Here is a 19,624-nt window from a genome sequence, read left to right on the forward strand (position 1 = left end):
TGATTAGCCAAATAATTAAACTCTGTATTATCAAGAATATTTTATTGTGTCTGTAGTTCTTTCCCAAGAAAAAAGCATGGATAACCAAAAGGCTTATGTGCTTGCTACAGGCTCTGGGCAGCTCATAGTATGGTAAGTGCTGATATAAAAGTACTGGAAAGAATTTGAAGGAAGGGAGAAAGAAAACTAACTAGAAAAAACGTCTGTATGACTTAAAAGTAGAAAGAAATTGCTATAACATTGGAAAAGTGCAGGGATTTCAGAACCTGGGAATAGGGGAAAAGTGAAAAAAACAGAACTAAAACACACTTTTAAATTCATTTGCTCTTATTTTGATGCATGAGGACAGACAACTTGAAAATGAAATTACGTAGGAAAAGCAGCACAGAAAAACTTGGGAAAAGATGTGGGGGTTTTAGCCTTCTCCATATGGATGTATTTCTTTTATTTCCTTTAGTGCAACGAGCTTTTCCTAAATGGGAAAAAAAAAGGTAGTTTTAATATCATCCATTCTTTTAATCTGCTCTAATTTCTAGTACAAACTTAAAATATGTTAAAGAAAAATAATCCTTACATGTTACTAGTATGACTGAAGATTCCAAAACTGACCGAAGCTAGAATGTAGAGTTTTGAACCAATCTTTTAATATTTCAATACTAAAAGTAAATTAGTTTTGCCTCACTAAGCGACAAAAAGTTCATGACGAAATTACTGCTCATCGATTTTGTATTTTCTGGAAAATTCCGAATTCTAGTAATATCTGGCCTTCATTCATGCAGAGTTACAGCCATAAAAATGCCAAAAGATGTGTCTTCTAGCACGGAAATACTCTGAATACACAGAAGCAAAATCAACATCAGTGGCATAGAATGCAGAAACATTAAATTGAATGTACTATTTCTGTTTTGCACAAAGCCTGCAGAATTTTGGAGTGCAAATTCTCCACGTACATAGGTAAACTTATTTTACCATCTCCTTTTTGGGCAACAGAATTGTTAATTTCAACATACGAATACTACCTGACGCTTATAAATACCTGATCTTTATCATGCCCAAGTGCATGTGGGCAGTGTGTACATCTAACATTGAGAGTAAAGGTCTCGGTGCTCAAGGCTGTACCACAATGTGCCCATAGGTGGCAGAATGGGCACACGGGGGAGACAAGAAATCCTCACCTGAATTAGCTCGTGGGCTAAGCGTCCCAGAACTTCTTGTGTCGTTCCATCAATTTCTAATTCTTTTATGACTTCCCAGCTACCATTCTGGAAGCTCACTGGCATAGAGAAGATAATTCCTTCAGGAACGCAAAACTGACCTGAAGAAGAGGGAAAAAATGACCCAACATGTTATTTCTTTTTACAAAACACACTCTCACCAGTGTCAACATTAAATCCTATAGACTTGCAAAAGTCTGCAACTGCAAGATCTTAGTACAAATGGAGACTGCACTTTTCAGGCTACAGTTCAAAAAAGAGTTCCCCTTTTACAGTAACCTTGTACTTTAGTTAGATGTACATGAATCATAGACTAGTCTGGGTTGCAAGGGACCTTTAAAGGTCTCTAGTCCAACCCTCCTGCCATGGGCAGGGACATCTTCAAATATACCAGCTTTCTCTGAGTCCAACTTGACCTTGAATGTTTCCAGGGTTGGGGTATCTCCTCCCTCTCTGGGTAGCCTGTTTCAGTGTCTCACCACCCTCCTGGTAAATAACTTCTTTAATCTATATATCTCCTTCAGTTTAAAACCATTACCCCTTGTACAACTGTACAAATTTAAGATGTACAATTGTGCATCTTAAAAGGGAGAAAAATGATTTATTTCATATAAGGGTTAAATGGCTGTTGTGAAATATTACATTTATTGGTCCATATAACTACGCAAAAAGAACATGCTTTTCTGTCTTAGGCACTAAGACCTATAAAGAGTTCTTGGGCAAAACACATATATCAGAAAAGCATTAAAGCTAAAAGACTAAGAGAAAATCTGCAAAAAGACAATATTAACCTGAGAGATGCTTCTAGAAAGTGAGTATCAAATCACTAGCCCTGGAAAGCAAAATTACTTAGATTTGGAAGTTCTTATGATGAAACAAACTCTCAGCCTCACGTGATTTGTTTTACAAGTTTTTGTTACATTAAAAATATTGATTAAAAAGTAATGTTAGAGATAGGGGAAAGCTATTATACGTAGTGCAAAGCTACAAGAGAACACGAGAAGCAAAAATAGACTTACCTTCACTAAGTACTCCCACAGAAACAATCTCCCCAGGAGGAGAGCCGTGATACCAGTACTGCAGTGCAGTGGCTACCGCGTGAGCAGGTAACATTCCTGTGCAACGACCAACTCGGGAACGCAGTGAACCCTGTGCAGATAAAAATTCTGAATGGATCCATTCCCTACCAACAAAAAAGGGCAAAAAAAGAGATTAAAAATCCAAGATGACTGCAGAAGTTTCATAGACAAAAAAAGAACTAAACCAGAGGAAAGAAAACAGTCAAAACTTACTCCAACTTCCCTGTTGGAGGCAAGGCATTTACAGCCATTAAAAAAATTGTCTAACAAAAAGTAGCTCAAAAAGTAATGCCAAACACCATTTTACTATGAAAGTTAGGTTATTTACTCAAGTTATAACCTCTGTTATTACTGTAATTTATATGTATTACTGATTTATGTAAGAACCCAGCCATGAACCATAATCCCCCTATGCTAGGCTCAGTATAAGCACAGAACAAAAGAAATGTCTCCTCTTCAGTAAATGGCAGGTTTAGACCAGAGTGGGAACTCCATATAACTGGGCCATGGTGCATCTCACACCTGCTGCCCTCTCACTGCGCTTATCCTTTCTCTACTACTGTTCTTTCCACAAGAAGCTATCTGACTGCCAGGTATCCTTTTCACATATGTTAACAAATTGTTTCTCTGTTTTGAGAAACTGACAACATTAGTGTGCTCAGGCTGAATGTTTCATGTAATTCAGGTACAAATATCTGTTTAGTACTATTTCAAAGTTTCTTTGTGCGTGCTAGATATCTAAGTCACTGTCTGGACTGTCATTACTTCTTATAAACTGCCCATGATATGATAGAAGAGAAACCCACTTAAAATATAGGAAAATACAGTTATAAACAAAATTGGCAGGAGAGCCAGAACTATGTACAGTGCTAGGAACTACTCAACTTCTTTCACGGATGGAATACCTCAACTTGTATTTCCCTTTAAAACAGTGCTAATCAGTAAAGACAAATCTTGGAAACAAAAACCTTTCTTGATGCTTTATCACCCAGTTCAGAAAAATATGGATTAATTTAGTTATTTAGTTTTTACTTTACAGAAATAAATGTGTACTGTACCTATCATAAATCATATTCAACAAAGGACGTTGAAAATTAGCTGGGCCCCAAATAGCACCATCATATCCATAAAGTTTTGCATGCAACAAATCAATGTAGTTTGAGCCAGTAATATTGCCCCAAACAATCACATCTTTAACTCCTGTAACAGAGGAAAATATATATATTAATGAAGGGACAAACACTTTCACAGTGTAGGCTGGACTAGATGACCTTCACAAATCTCTTTCAAGATTAATTATTCTTCAATTCAGTGCCCTGCCTTGCTAGCAGAAATTATCTGATCTGAAAAATGCAACCAAGTTCTCCATAATATATGAAACCTCATCACAAGTGGAAAAAGGAATTTTAACTTATATCATGCTATTTTAAATAACAGACAAACCCCAGAAAATACTTAGTGTTTAAAATCCAAACCAAATCATATTGCAAATATACAGCAATATTAATTTTAAAATCCTGTAAAAATAAATACAGAAACAATAAAAAAGTCATTAAAAAACACCTTCTTTGCTGGAAAAGAATTTTCTCAAATAACCTGCTGATAGGCCTCTCAGCCTAACTTACTTTTCTATTTTATTAGGTTCCAAAATATCTAGACTTGCCATCAATGACTAGTTCTGCCCCTACAACACTGAAAGAATCCTGATTGTGAGCAGGCTGTCAGAGCACACCTTTGCTATGCAGTGCAGAACTGTGCAAATATAACCAAGCTATAACAACTGACCTGAGAAAGAAAGCTAATTAACCCCAAAATAATAGTACAACACAGTTCTACTTTATTCTCATTATCTGCACAGCAGTATGTTGCCACGTTTAATCACAGCTAGTTTGTGTGTCTCCAAAATAACAATGCACTATTGAGTGTAAATGCAACCTTGATATCCTAGTTCCTAATCTGCAACACAACTCAGACCTTCTTAGTATATTTCCAGCATGAAATACACACCAGAGTGGCAGGGCTGCATGCCAGAGCTACTAAAAAACACCCTGGCATTCTGTGCACCCATGCAATTCAGTGGGTGCACTGCTGTGCTTGCATTTCGGCATGCACATCAACTGTGTTCTGCAATGAAATACACACTCCCAAAGGTGCACTGATTTCCCCAAATGCTACATAAATATTCACCTGCTGTGCTCACATTCAACTTCCTGGCCAGCGTGGCTTTAGCTGCACTTTCCCAGGATGTCGCAACGGCAATGATATTCTCAGGCTTAATGGACGGGCCGTACGTCATAATCAGCGTCGCCTTAAGATTTGCAAAGGTTTTTCCTGATGAAATTACTCTGACCTCACTCTTGGCATTCTTCTCAATCAAGGGAGCATACACTTGACAGATCTCACTTACTTCTCTGATGTAGTTCTCAAGGGACTGGACTTCAAGGTTTAAGAGGACATCATCAAGAACAATAATAACATCAGCTTCAATAAAAGCCTCATCTATTTCAGTGTGCTCCAAAATACTGCGGAGAAGTGGGAATGCCATGTCTTCAGCTTCCATTACAATACTGCAAAGAACTTCCTTAAACTGGCCAGTGTCAAGCAAATGGATACTGATTTCTGTGGTCATCCCAAACACTTCTCCATTTGCCAACAGAGGGATCAGTTGATAACAGATTGGAGTTGATGCACTGATAAGAGGAGGATGTAGAAAAGTTAACAATGAACCACTGCTTGTTAGGAAGGTGTGTATTTTGTATTTGATCACATTTAAATAGACCATTAGCTTGGATCCTTTACTTCTCTTTCTGTCATTTTAACAGGTTAAGAATTAAAACATTTGGGTCCTCCTGTAATTTGAAGGTTTTTCCATCCTATACATTTCAGGTGATGCTGTCACTTAAAAATTGGTGTCTTTATAGAATGACAATTTTTTAAGGTGCTCTGTTAGGACTGCTAAAATATAGAAATTTCTAAAGGTAGAACAGCAAGAGACTTTATCTACTTAAATATTTCCAACAATATTTAATGCAAGATAGTTACACTACAAAATTTCCAGCTTATATTGTAAATACTTGCTTTTCCCTAAACTGATCTGGGGCCTAAATGTTGCCTTTTCACAACCCTCACTTAAACTGGTGCAAAGTGTAACAAAAGTAGTTTGTTTGTCATAGTGAGGGGTACAGAACCTAATTCAAATCATCAAATTACAGGGATTTGTGCATAATTTCAGATGGTTACACCTGCTATATGTGATAGGAAAAAGTGCATTCTTTTGAAGCTCAGTGAAACTTCACAGATATTCTCTTTACTCTCACCTGGTGATCCAGATCTGCATGGGCTTGATAAGACTTTTAATCTTTTCATCCTCTTTTACAATTTCAAGATGAGCCTGTAGGTTCTCCTCAGCAATGTCTAACATTTCTTTACTCAACATCATTGAAGTGATGCCATAATATTGCTAAGAAGAAAAAGGACAACCTCTAATCAAATGGCAGCCCACACCCAGCAAGGTACCATTACAAACAAGAGCCTTATTTTACATTTGAAGGAGGAATAAAGAACAACACTGTTATAAAACATGGATTTACAGTATTAAAGGCAGCTCATTACCTGAGCATATTCCAGAAAATCATTAAGTCCTCCCAGAAGCTGACCTTTCCCTCCACGGTCCAACAGTTCTCTCCAAATGATAGGAGACTGTCTGTGTTCCCATCCATTTGTTTCACAAACGTCATGAAGCCACTGCTAATGTAAACATCCCCACCAGAAGGTTTTAACACTTAAATAACACTTAAATCTTACAACTACAAACATTCTTACTATTTCCTCTCAATACATAATTACAAGGTGCTCCACAATTTATGTACCAGCACGTGCAAAATGGGGAAACAGTACAAAGTAAGGCAGGGTGATACACAGTGATACCTCACCTAAAGGTCTTACTTCTGCTGTGATTTTGCTTAATTGCCTTAGTATACTGAAGATAGCAATGTTGTGAAGCAGTGAGTAACACGAGGATTACTTAGCTGCAGAAGATAAGTAAGGTGAAGAGGTTAATTGCTTTCCACTTAAGTGTTTGACTTACTTGGCTGAGGCGTCAAGCAAAATATAAGAGATAATAAACATCGTGGTACTGTCTATCTCATGAAGTCAGACTGCATTTTTTTTCAGATCCTTATAGGAACTACAGGGTAGACATGGCAACATGTCTACAGCACAAATATTCAGAAAGGCACATCCACATTGTAAACAAATATGTGATATTTAACTTCATACTTCCATAGCAATTCAAAGCCCTTGACTGCTAGAAATGCTCTTGACAAGTAACAACTCTGAAGGCATATGCAACCACAGTGACCAAAAGATTTACAGGCTGAGATGCCATGTATACATAAAACAAAAAAACTGGCCAATCAAAAAAAACCTCCTTGAACTTTTTATTGACAAAACACACCTTTAGGCTGGCCCACACTTTGTACCCATCTTTTGTGGTAAGACTCACAGTGATGCCAGTTGCTCAAAACATTCAAACCTTTCCTCTGGCTGGCTCTCACAGACAAAGCTGCTTCTGCAGCACCTCTACCCACATATAATACCACTAATACAAGAGAATAAACACAGTACATATAAGCACATTTGTTGGTTTGTAGAGCACTGGGGCACCTGCCAGTGACTTGGCTTACAATCCCTTACCTCCCACTTGTCGGGGTGCTGAGTGATCTTGTGAACCCTGAAGTTGGGCAAGGTAGCCTGGAGACAGTCAGCCAAGTGTTCAGCTTTGGCATAGTAAGGGCAGTTTGCCTTACCTGTGAACACAGCAACAGTAGCACAAATGGATGATTTTGTGACACTGACTGATAAGGGCTAAAAAGACCATTGTTTAATGTGAGCCAGCAAAAGGTAGCTCTGGAGGTGAAACAGTCTCTTCAGACAGCGTTCAAGGGGCCGAGGAGGGCACCCCTGGGGGGACAGCAGCAGAGGATGAAGCCTCACTGACGGGATAAGGGGAAAACGCTGACTCGGGTACGGCTGAGGCCGTGTGGGCACGGCGCCCGGAGAGCCTGAAGAGGGGACGGTGGGGAGCCCGCAATGAGGAGCAGCCGCTGCAAGCGCGGCGGGGCTGCCCCGCCCGGGTCTCGGTACAAGGTGCTGCTGCTGCTGCTGCTGCTGCTGCCGCCGCCGGGGCCGCCCCGGGGTCCCTGGTGCCGGTACGAGGCGGTGCCGCCGGGGCCGCCCCGGGGTCCCCGGTGCCGGTACGAGGCGGTGCCGCCGGGGCCGCCCCGGGGTCCCTGGTGCCGGTACGAGGCGCTGCCCCGCGCGGGTCCCGGGTCCCCCCTCACCCGCCACCACGAACTTGGCCATGCGCGCGCCGCCCCCCAACGGTGGCTCCGGCGTTGCTCAGCAACGCGCCGCGCGCCGAGGTAGTTTGTCCCTCGCCGCGCGCCATCCCTCTCGCGAGGCCTGCCGGGAGCGCGCGGGGAGCGGGCGGTGTCATGGCGGCGGCGCCGCGTGCGAGGTAACGGCGGCCGCCGCTCGCCGGGAGCCCCGGCACGGCCCAGCCCGGCCCTCCGGTCCCGGCACGGCTCGGCTGGTGCGAGCGGCACCAGGCACGGCCCGGCCCGGAGCGATCCCAGCCGTTGCGTCCGGGAGCTCCGAGCCGGTGCGGAGCCGCCGAAAGACCTCTGTCTCCTTGTGCCGTCCTGTTCCGCTGGGCAGCGCTCCTGGCGCCTGGGGGAAGCGATCCCGAAACCCTGCGGCTTCTCCCTGCCTGGTGTCCCCCGCCCGGGAGTGATCCCGCGGGTGAGCCGGGCAGGCGGCTTTCCCGGCGGATGGCGGCAAGGAGGTCGGGCCAGGCTCGCGGGCGGGATTCTCTTACCCGGGGCTAAAGGGGACCCTCCAGAGCCCTGTCGGGAGACGCGTCTGCCTGGGAAACGTCATTTAGGAAAAGCCTGTGCCTCCCGGCAGGGCTTTTGGTTAGAGCAGCAAAGAGGAGGAAACAGTTGACACCCGGGCTGAGTTTGCCTTGTGCCGAGATGTTTGGCTGAAATGTAGGAGACCGAATAAAAGCCCCTCATTTTCCAGGGATCTTTTCCCAAATCTTGTCCCCTCCTGTAAAAGTGCATAGATTTGGCAGTTGAAATTGTAGGAGTTCAAAGTCTGGTAACTAACCCATAATTTTCAATTGTTTTTACAGATGAGTAATCTTATGCACTTCCTCCGGAACTGTTTCCACTGGTAGAATTTCATCGGATCCCTTATTTTGACTTGGTATTTCAAGTCTATTCATGAGGAATTAGCAAAAATGAATAAGAGAATAAGTTATTTGTTAAATACTGTTAGATACCTGCATAGGTACAGTTCTGTGTTGACTCCCAGATCTTCAGGCACAACAAGAAAACACATTTTATGGATTAGCAGATACAGGGATCCCTTGGGAAATGTGAACTTCAGGGAGTTATTTTTAAATATTTTTCCTTCTCTGCATGGATCATCACTTCGATTTCTATCTCAAAAGACGGATGTGTTTAGCACAGGTGCAGAGGCTTTGGTGAGTGAGCAGGCTTCCCAGAGCTCCTTGGAAGCTGAAAAGTTGGATGATTCTGGGAGCTTCAAAGCGAAGCATGTAGTGGATCATGATGACCCGTTCTTTAATAGTCTCCGGAAATGCACCTGTCCTTGCGATGCGCTGGACTTGGCTTCCGAGTCTGCTGTCTCCATCAAGCATTACACAAACTGTTTAACCACTGCCTGGAGACTCTTCAAACACATGTCGGAGGAGCAGCAGCGCTACGAGAAGCAGCTGATCTTTGAGCACCCGGCCTTCGCCAAGCTGTGCCAGCAGCTGCTGCGGGACTCCCGCAGGATGACGCGCGGGGACCTGGTGTTCAGCCTGCACGCCATGGTGAACCTCGGGGTGCCCCAGAACACGCTCCTGGTCCAGACTTTGCTGAGAGTGTGCCAAGTGAGTGTGAAGATCCTTCTCCTAAATCTGGGCTGAAACCTCGTGGGCAATTCTGGGAGTCTGTGCAGCATCAGAGAACTGGGTTACATCCCTGGCTTAGTCTGATGTTCCATGGAAACAGGGTTCCCATAATTCATTTGTCTGTACTTCTTGTCTCCTTCGTTTTTGAAACCACTGCCTGATTTCAGATTTAACAGAGAGGAGAAGTCTCAAAAATCATTACCCCTCTCAAATCAACTGAATTTGATGTGAGTCCTTGTGGGGGTCACTGCAGAATTAAAGCTTGTGAATTGACTTTTGAGGGGGAAAAAAAAAAGGTACAGATTAAGAGTGGTCAGTTTTACTTTTCTGAAACTTCTGTTGGTTTGAAGTAATCTGACATTGTGGAAACTTTAACAGGAGAAGCTCAATCAACTCGATAACCGATGCGTCTCCGTTTTGGCAACTACTTTATCAGGGATGGATAAAGACAAGAATGTGAGCGCTCTTCAAGCTGGATTACAGTGAGAAAAACATATCTTTCATGTGTTCTTCCTATTTCAATGTTGTTAGAATACATGTCTGTTAGAAATCATCGAGGGAATGTCTGCGCATAGAACACATATTGTGCTTTTAGGATTTAAACGATCACGTGAGATAAGAGCTGTCCTACACAGTGATTTTTGGCGTTGTCTTTGCAGTTTTGAGCAGGAGGGCTTCCAGTAGTATAGGGTGCTAGTCTGGTCCACAGGGGATTGTGTTCTGGCTGCAGCTCCGCCAGTGTGGTTTTTTTGAGATTTTAAGTCCCTTCACGTATCTATCCCTCTTTTATCTGTGTGTAAATGGGAGGTAGTGAGACTAGCTTACTTTTTGAAGTATTTTTGATTTTTCATTATTAAAAATGCTATTTAGCAGCCTGGGAATGTTTTCTTTTAATTTAGTAAGTAAAAATTAGGATGAAGACTAGTTGCATCCAGAAAGTCCTTCTCTGTAGTGCTTTATCAGAATAACTTGTTTGGCTGTAGTGAATTTTTTCTGGGCCAATGCGATTTATGTGACTAACCAAGCTGCTCAGTCCCATAAGATTGTTCTTACTGAGGCTGTCACAAAACTTGCCATGGATTAGTACTTTTGATCCTGGGTCAGGTTCTACTTTGAGAAGGTGGATGTGCCTTAAAAGTTGGTGCAAAGCAGGAGAGCCATCTACAGCTCTCTCTCTGTCTTGATGTCTGGAGCTCTTACCTATTTGCAGGGGTGAATTTCAGACCAGTGCACTGCCTTAGAAAGTGACACTTCATAATTTGTAGCTGTGCAGGTATATTTAAGGGTTGTTTGGACAGAACAATTACAATACTACCCTCTGAGACAGAAAAGTAGGTGCTAGGAATGCAGAATTCCTTCATCTTGTGCTTATGATCCCTCTGTGTTGCGATATCCCCTTCTGTTCTTGCAGCCCACAGCACTGCTTGTTTGTTTTCTTTCCTCACTTGCAACAAATGGTTGTCAGTGTCCGTTCCTGAGTTTCCTGGCAGTTTCAGAACTTGTCTGCACATAGATGATTCTGAGATAAAAATATACAATTTTTTTTTCTGCAGAAGGATGTTAATTCTTTGACGCTTAACGGGACTAACATCTACACAGTCACATACGCAGTCTGGTCAGGTGCCCCTGCTGTTAATATATCAGCAACAGCATTCATCTATCAGGATAATGTTAAGAAAGCATATAAAATTATTTCTATGCGTAAAATATCTGTGCTGCAGCTACATCATGTAGAGTTATGCCAATATTGCATAAAAAAGGAGGTGGGAGAGGAGCAGGGAGTTACAGCTTTAACTTAGGGGTACATCAGTGAGGAAGAATGGGGGTACCTGCTGTTTCTGCTGAAGTGAGGAAAGTTCTTGTGTGTGTTTCTTCGTCAGGTTACTAGTGGAGCAGCGCATTTCAAGTATCAAAGACATCTTTATTCTGCAAAACCTGATGAAATGCATGGGAAAAGATGTTCCGGTTTTTCTGAAAAAGAAATTAGAGGTAAGTTTAGTTGGAGGCTCATTTTTACTTCCACAAAGCCTGTGCTCTTGCCTTGGTTATAAATTGTGTATGGTTCTTTCTCAAAGAGAAAATATAATAGAAAGGTAACTATTTACAATTTGAATCATAGTCCAGATATATCTGCAGGAAGAACTTAAATTTGGAGGTTGGGAACAAAAGGAGTTGAGGCAGTAAAATAGCAGTGCCCTTGGCTCTTTGGTTTGGCCACATGGTGTTTCATAGAAGCATTTAAAGGCTATTCCCTGATTCCCTTGCCCAGCTTGTGACTGGAAGACAAGGCGACAGAAAACTGGTCTATGATGGGGCTGTGTCTAGTAATGGTAAGGGGATGGAGGACTGATGGGAGTGAGGTTGGGAGCAGGCGTTAGGTTTTATGGCAGAGTGTACTGAGGTTTGTCACCTGATTTAAAAATCCTTTTTGAAACCACTTTTCAAACAAGGCCTGCTGTGTTTTCATCACATAACTGAAGGGTACTGAGGTCACAATTAGTAATGGCATTCATGAAATATCATAAAACTGAAAGGAAAATAACATTTACACTTGTTAGCTAAAGGCAGCTCTTAATTTTCTGAGCCCACAGGGTGCTGGTTTTTTTACAGTGTAATTTCTATTGTAGGTGCATTTTGTATTTAACCTTTGATATGCATGCAGTAAGAATATTGTATTTTAGTAGCCAATAGATTTTGTAGTCTCATTTTTACTGTCATTTATATCAATCTAATTACTGCTTCAATAAATGAAATCTCTCTTGTGGCAACAGAGCTGACCACCTCTGCCTTGGTCCACATTTGTAGCTGGGTGTTTATATTTAAAGATAGGCCGCTTGGTGTACTATGGATCACTTTGGAGGCTTACAGCTTTCATGGGCATGCAGATCAGTCAACTGTGCCATTTTTGTTTCTGCTACTTTTTTAAGAGTTTGCAGAAGACACATATTCACAGTACTTGGAAATGACCTTTGCTGAGGCTTCTTTCTTTTAAAAGAAGCGTATAAAGGCAAATTGCTGGGAACTTGCATAGTGACACATCTCTAGAGCGCTTGACCTGTTAAAATTGTATATTAAGAAATTGAAAGTGGTTACTTTATGCTTTTGCTATTTTTTGCTTTTTTTTTCCTTTCATATAAATCTGAACTAAGGAATTTGGGAAAGTTTTGGTGAAAATGTCTTCACCAGAAAGCAGTGATAATATACCAGAAGAATGAAGGATTTAATAAACTCTGATTCACTTTAGATGGCAGTTTTGAAAGAAATAGATCATCTGACTTTTCCGAATGCTCTGCGTGTCTTTTTGGCTCTTGTTGCAATGAATTATTGTTCGTATCCAATCCTGACTGCCTGCAGTAAAAAGATCCAGGGTAAGAAAAAAATATGCTTATTAAATTTCCCTTCCTTATACCAAATTCTTTCTAATTACTGTCTCATCTCCCTTTTCTGACTTCCTTTAAAACTCAGGAAACATCTTTGTTTTACAGGATATTATAGTTATGTGGAGCCATTTGACAAGAAGCAAGACAGAAAATTACTGATAAATAATGAAAACAAATAGCTCTTGTCATCTCTGCCCTTCTTAACATTTACCTGAATTACATGTTTTCGTTTATGTTTCTCTGTACACAGGATTTAGGAAAAAGAATTTTAATTCTATCAAGAAAAGACAGATTTCAAATAAAATTTTAAAACAAATCTGAATTGGAAATGGACAACTTACAGGATGGATTGGCAGCCTAGTGTGACTAGTTGGTAAACTAAATGAAAATAGTGTTTCCCTGAAGAACTGGATTTAATTATTGAGTACTGCTTAATAACTGACCTTATACTGTAGCCCATAGAAACATTAAATGAAAGCTAATGCTTTCACATCTCTCTATACCTTTACAATACATTGCTTAAGTATATGTGGTCAGTATGTATTGATTCATACTTAAAAATGCATTTGTGTCTCATAAAGCATTAAAATAGTAAAATAGCATTTTTAACATAAATAAACCAGAAGTGTTTAGGCTGCTTGTATAGCCTTTATTGTCCTTATACGTATTAGGACACAGTGTTTAATTACACATACTATTGGCTTCTCCCATAGGACTTCCACCACACTCGGGACACAGGCCAGGTGGCATACACAGAGTGAGCAGTGACTTTTTTCAGCATTTTTTAGTGCATGCTGAAAGTCAAGAAACCTGGAAGATGTCCTGGGAACACAATCTTCTTGCTTATTTTGTAAATTTGTCCCCTTTTGCTGATTAATGTGTTCTAGCTTGATTCCAGCTCAGTTTGTTTTCTTCTGTCTCAGTTTCTTCCTGTGTTTTAGCTCAGTTGAGCTTTGCCTAGCTAGTCTCAGTCTGTTCCATAGTTTCATATCAGATTTTTTCCCTCCTCCATCCCTTAACCAAACTGTTTCCACGGTGTCTCCAACCTACAGCTCCCATTGCTTTGTGTCATTTGTCCTTTTTTGATCTACTGTTACAGAAAATGTCCATGATGTTCCATTTCGGCAATTAATTCTCATTCTGGAAGCTTGTCATACTCTCCAGTACCGTAATGTAAAACTGTTTTCAGCATTAGCAGACTATGTTAATTCCACTGCCTGCCTTTGGGACAAAAGACAGGTGAGTTTGAGACCAAATAATTTATAGCAGTACTAGCAGAGTATCTGGTGCTTTCCATCTTACCTTTCTTCATGTTTGTGCTTGATCTTTGGGGAACAGATTTTTAGGTATACCAGTCTGATGAAGTTGATAGTTAAATTTTGAAAATGCTCTTCTATTAATTGATAAGTAAAGAAACAAATAAAAGTGGTGTTATGATTTGAAAAATTTGCTTTCATTAAAAATGCCTTTTATGATAGCAACAGGTAGGATTTACTTCACTGACTTTCTTGAGTTATAAAACTCTCTTTTCTTTTAGATTATCCTTTTTCTTTCTGCCTGTGAGGCACTTGGCTTTCAGCCTAGTGAGTTGATGGAGATTTTTGCTGAGAAGCTGACCGAAGACCCTGAATTCCTTAACTTGAAAAATCTTTTGATTGTTCTCCGAGTGTATTCACGACTCAACTATGTTCCCAGAGTCCAAAAGCATCGGTAGGTTTTCATTTAGGATGCCTGATAATACGTTACGTAGTCATTATAGAGCAATGTATGGCAACTTGTATTTGATTTCAGTTGTGGAAGAGTTCATAATCCTGTTTCATTAATCTGTAAAGTAAATTTGCTGTGTCTTTTTACATTTTTTCTACATAGGATTTTGTCTAGCTGAAGAGTTTGTTTCTAGACTGACTAGGCTACTAAATCTGTTGATAGGTAGCTGTATCCTCAAAGCAAGAATCAAGTGCTAATGTTAAATAACACAAGCTAGCAAAGATTTCTAACTTGTATTTTTGTTTGAAATGTGTGTTTTTATAGCCTTATTTGTGTATTTAGATACTTTTCTTCTGATTTTGGAAAAGGTTTTTTGAGACCCTTCAAAGCAGCTTGAATAAATGCCTGCCTCAGATTTCCGACACAGAACTGCTGAAGGCAACGTATTCACTTTGCATCTTAGGTTATCTTCCCCATCAAGCACTGGATGAGCTGCTGCAAAAGGACAGCAAGGATGAACTTATACTGTCAGGTCAGACCTTACTTTGTCATCTTCTTGTTTTAAAAAGAATAGTCTGCCTGTGTACATAATTTGTTGTAATTGTGTTAAAAGATTAGAAATTAAAGAACCCCAACATGATTAATATTAAATTTGAAGTCCTCAAGACGGAGCTAATTTAGTAATGGTGGTCTGAGTGATCTGGCTTTGCACTAGGGCTTCAGCTTATTGTCTTGGGCCCCATGGTGGAAACAGTTTAGTAGTAGGTATGCAGTTAAATGAACAGAGATGAAGATGGGATCTGTGGAAGTGGTAGAAATGTGCAAGAGCCAAGTGTTCTACAGTCAGTAGATGTTCAGGCATTTTTAAAAATATAGGAAGTCTTAACCTTTATAAACTAACTTTAGTACCTGGAATCATGAGTAAAAGTGAGATTTGGACTGCTCTGAGTTATAATGAGGTACTTGTAATGGTTTGTAGAAGAATTTGGTTTCCACATTACAATTTTGTACAGGTAGTAGAATAGTCGAGCGGAGTAGAAATTTGGGGTAAACACTGTGTCTTGCTGTTGAGCCTGCTGTGTCTCAACCTGAAAGCTGTAAAACTGTAACTGCTTAGTGTTTGCACAGCTTAATGCTCTTCAAGTACAGTTTCAAAATTTTGGCTGAGTCTGATATCCCTTTTTGGTTTATAAGTAGCGTCCTGATTGTCTGGATTTTATGAATGGTTTTTATGCATACTCTCCCATGATAACTGACAGCATGCACAGAGCTGTGTACAGCAGAGGGGGAAGACTGCATAAATGGGCAAGCTCCCTGCCATAGACTTTAATATTGTAATTAGTGAATTGATGGTGTGTATTTAACAATACATTGAAGAGACTCAATAATATTCAGTGAAAATCAATTGGGTTTTGCTTCTTACATCGAAATTCATTTGTTGTGCTAGAACAGACTATAAAAGATAATAAAATTAAAAATCCTGTGGGATGACACATTGTCTGTAGTATTTTTGTATCCTTTTTCAGATGATCTTTACAAAGAACAAAAGGAAATGATGCTTCGCTGTGTGAAAACGTGTATGGAACTTGATAGCCCTTCCTTCACGAAGCCTGCATTTGTGGTGACTGAGAATTCGTCCTCATTGGTCTCTCTTAGTCTCAGAAAGGCTCAGGAGGCACTGATAGAGCTTCTGGGAGATGAGAACATGTTTCGGCAAAATGTTCAGCTGCCATATAAATATCACGTTGGTATGAAGCTAAATTATTGTCAAATTCTTTTTAATATAGATTTATAATCCCCAAAATAATAAGGTGGTAATAAATTTGCATAGGGTGCAAGTGATTAAAAGTGTAACACTTTTGATGACAGTCTTTTAACAAATGATGTCCTTGATTGGTGAATCTACTTTCTAGGATGCTTCTGTTAAAGTATTTAAATCCATTTCCTAAAAGTTAATGATTTCTCTTATTCACAAAACTGCTTTGGACTTTTTGTTAAGCATCAGCAAGCAGATGTTAATTGTACATAAATCCAGTATGGCCAACTGTTTGAGAGAGTTGATATGTTGATACTAAATTACGTTAGAAACAAAGCTAAACAGCAGCTGCCTTTTGTTCTCTGACTTGTTTCTTCTCTGAAGTTCTGGCTAAGGTTTGGGTTTCACCTTCTTTTATGAAATGTGATATGACCTTTTGACAGGTGATCATTTCAGAAGGTTTGGTTTCTTTTATATTTTGATCTTGCTTATTTTTTTTGTCAACCATCCAGCTTACCAGTTCTTCTGTACTTGTAATAATTTTCTTCCCAAAGATTTCCAGTGAGGAATTGGACTACAGGAAAATATGAGTAGGCATGACAGCCTGTGATCAAGAGTAGTTTCTTTAAACAATGATTTCACTCCCATAAAGCTACATCTGCAGTTTCCAGAAACAAATTTATTTTTTCTGGAGATGTGCAAGCTATAGCTGTTTATATTGGTTGCAGGGAGGGAAAAGCTATCAGTAATAAGTCAATTATTAGAGAACAGCAATTAGACCAGCGATGGTGCCTATTAACTTTTTCAAATGAGCTGTTCATTTTAAAACAATTTGAACAATTAGTGTGTTCAAATGAGAACATTAATTGTAACCTCTTGCAGAGTTAAATGTTTTGTTGGGTTTTTTTCAGATTTTGAAATCAGAATGGATTCAGAAGGAAAAAAAGTGCTCCCTATAACTGCAACAGATGATCATCCTGACCCAAGTGTTCAAAGGTGTCTCTTTTACTCCATATTTTTTCTAGCAGGCTAGTTTTATTTGTATGTATTCCATCCAGTTACTTCTTCAGTTGACTGATTCGCAGGAGCAAAGTAGCTAACTAAATTGTTATTTATGGTCACTGAAATACACAAAAATTGCTGTACCAGTTCAGAGTAACAATTCATCCAGCTCAATGTCTGCTTCTGAGAGGGGCTAAAATTAACATTTCAGAGAAAGAGGCAGGAAACATCACAGTGATCTGATACTCTAGTAATGAATGCAGGTAGAATTTTAAAATTGCAAGTGTTTGTGTGTCCAATTAAACATTCAGTTATTCTCTTAAGTCTCAAAAATGCGCATCTTAATGATATGTTATGGCAGTTAATTCAGCTACTGAAATATACTTTGAATAAAAAGGATCATCATATGCACATTTTAGGTGATTAATTTAATCTTGTGTAGAAGACTGACCTCTCAGTAATTGAAGCAGGATATCTATCATTTAAGTAATGCTTAAGTAGAATTGGGTGATACTTAACATTCATGTGCTGGATCACTGCACAATGTATTTTATACAGTTTGCTTTTTGGTAAAAAGAGAGCTAGTGAATTGTGTTACAGAAAGTCAGTGTTCCAAGCCATTCAGCTTTTCTCACCCTTCCAAGTAGGTTTTTATGGAAAGAAGTAACTGATTCTGAATATCATTAGCAAAGGATCAAAGTAAATGCAGAATCTCTCATATTAATGGAGAATGCTGAATGATCTGCTACCTTCTCATTGTGGGAGAAGTGGAGATCTAAGTACTTAATTCTGCTGTAGGTACTTGGGTAGATGGTGGAAGTTGTGTGAGCTCATGGAAGAAGAAAGGGTCTAAATTACTTAAGTCCGAAGTTCGAAATTTTTGTAGTCCTGATATTTTTGCCTACCAGAAAGAGAGCTGTATATTCTGCTGTGTTAAAAGACATCATTGAATCATTGTCTTAAAAATGCTTGTTCTGCATTTGTGCTCTTCTTGGTTGTAGATTGGCTCTTCTGTTTGTTCCTCTGTCTACCTTCTGCATGGGTACAACGCACCCCCAAGGGAAGCTGGCAATGAAGAAGCGGCATCTAAATAAACTGGGCTATCACGTGATTCTGGTAAGAAGAGTCAGGTTATTCTCTCTGTTTGGGTTCTCTTATCAGTGTAGTGATGAGCATATTTGGTAGAACAAGCATTGTTCTACCAAACATGAAAGCTCACCTGGGATGGTGGGCCTTCTCCAGAGTGGTAATTGCATATCTTTGCTAGTTAAACCAGAGTGATGGTGTCACTAGCGAGAAAGGGCAGAGGAACTCTAAAAGACAAGCCACCACTTACCATTATCAGTGAAATAAATATAATCATAGTTGAGGGGAAAAAAAAAAATCAAGCCACTGAATTCCTTTGTGCCTAAAAAACTTATATGTCTCTGGCTTGTTTCCCTGATTTTCATAGAGTGAATGATTCAAGCGAACTTGTTTTCAAAATACAGCAAATCCCTATGGCCTTCTCATCACTGAGCACTTGGTTTGTAGGACAGGGTAGTTTGGATAATAGAAATAATGTACCCTTTCCTTTTACTTTCTTCTAGATCCAGAACAGGAAGTTTCAGGAAATGACAAATGAAGATGCAGTTGAGTTTTTGAAAGGAAAAATTTATTTAGAAAATACTTCCTCTTCTTCTGAAGCAACTGTGCAGGATAATAATTAAAATAAACTAAAAATTCTGGGTCTCCTGATCTCTCTTTTTCCTTTGTAAATTATGTAAGGTTTTAACGGAAGAGATAAGTAATTTTATACACAACAGCCTGCTCCAAAGTATTACAGATTAAGAAAGTTTGTGAAATGAATGATGCCTGCTGATAGTGGGGGGTTTCTTTTGTGAAGTGGGAGTGGAATTTCTCTAGTAGAGGGAAATAATCCAAAAAGCATCCTGACATCTACTGCTGTTGAAATGTCTTAATTTAATCTGTATTATGCTTCCCCTCCTGCATGCCCCAAGTCACATTTCTCTCCTCTTGAGCTGGTTCAGGAAAAGGATGTGACTATTTCAAGTGCTATTGGAACCTGGCCTACAATTAGGCACTAGAAGGATTCCTACCCAACATCCCATACAGTTCTTTATGCAGAACTATATATGGTAAAGCAGTAAATAACTCGGCATAAGTGGTGTATTAAAAGATCTGGTTATGTGGAAAGTTTCTGAAGAAATCAATCCCCCTCAGTTTTCTGAAGTTCAGACCAGTAATGGTTCAGTAAACTGTATGCTTTTTCTTTTGAACCATTTGTTTCACTGCTACTGTAATAGATTTTGAGACATCTCACTACAAGAACACAGGTCTTCTATGTCTTTACAAAATGACTCCTGCTCTCTGTTTCTGATATTAGTGTCTCCACAATTATTCAAAGAGGTGTTGCAATACTCAGATTTGTTCATTACATACTGTGATGCATCTCCACTGGCCTGTTGTGTAGTGGTGCAACTGATTAGGGTGGCAGAGTT

General features: G+C 39.9%; 2 protein-coding genes across 8 annotated transcripts; one reads left to right on the forward strand and one right to left on the reverse strand.

Annotated features, from left to right (window-relative positions):
- Positions 1-27: 27 nt before the first annotated feature.
- MDH1B (malate dehydrogenase 1B) lies at positions 28-11,122 on the reverse strand. Of its 5 annotated transcripts, XM_027731455.2 has the most exons (10): positions 7,636-7,672; positions 6,989-7,101; positions 5,906-6,040; positions 5,611-5,753; positions 4,701-4,983; positions 4,481-4,601; positions 3,352-3,493; positions 2,234-2,397; positions 1,176-1,315; positions 28-472 (listed from the first exon to the last, which is right to left on the reverse strand). In XM_027731455.2, the coding sequence occupies exons 1-10, from the start codon at positions 7,655-7,657 to the stop codon at positions 416-418; spliced, it is 1,320 nt and encodes a 439-aa protein (XP_027587256.2). In that variant the 5' UTR covers positions 7,658-7,672; the 3' UTR covers positions 28-415. The 5 variants fall into 5 exon arrangements, with proteins under 5 accessions (XP_027587256.2, XP_039245548.1, XP_027587255.2 ...); XM_039389614.1 differs by lacking the exon at positions 7,636-7,672 and adding an exon at positions 11,108-11,122 and having other exon boundaries at positions 310-472; positions 4,481-4,983; XM_027731454.2 differs by having other exon boundaries at positions 310-472; positions 4,481-4,983; positions 7,636-7,678.
- Positions 7,734-18,854, forward strand: FASTKD2 (FAST kinase domains 2). 3 transcript variants are annotated; one of them, XM_027731453.2, is made up of 12 exons: positions 7,734-7,811; positions 8,490-9,257; positions 9,657-9,760; positions 11,159-11,267; positions 12,523-12,646; positions 13,758-13,897; positions 14,196-14,368; positions 14,734-14,897; positions 15,892-16,113; positions 17,033-17,117; positions 18,125-18,239; positions 18,713-18,854. In XM_027731453.2, the coding sequence occupies exons 2-12, from the start codon at positions 8,598-8,600 to the stop codon at positions 18,830-18,832; spliced, it is 2,016 nt and encodes a 671-aa protein (XP_027587254.1). In that variant the 5' UTR covers positions 7,734-7,811; positions 8,490-8,597; the 3' UTR covers positions 18,833-18,854. The 3 variants fall into 3 exon arrangements, with proteins under 3 accessions (XP_027587254.1, XP_027587253.1, XP_027587252.1); XM_027731452.2 differs by lacking the exon at positions 7,734-7,811 and adding an exon at positions 7,837-8,138; XM_027731451.2 differs by lacking the exon at positions 7,734-7,811 and adding an exon at positions 7,837-8,095.
- Positions 18,855-19,624: the final 770 nt, after the last annotated feature.

Source organism: Pipra filicauda, unplaced genomic scaffold (assembly GCF_003945595.2).
Source record: "Pipra filicauda isolate LSUMZ 115617 unplaced genomic scaffold, ASM394559v2 scaffold74_size2892960_pilon, whole genome shotgun sequence".
Lineage (NCBI taxonomy): Eukaryota > Metazoa > Chordata > Aves > Passeriformes > Pipridae > Pipra > Pipra filicauda.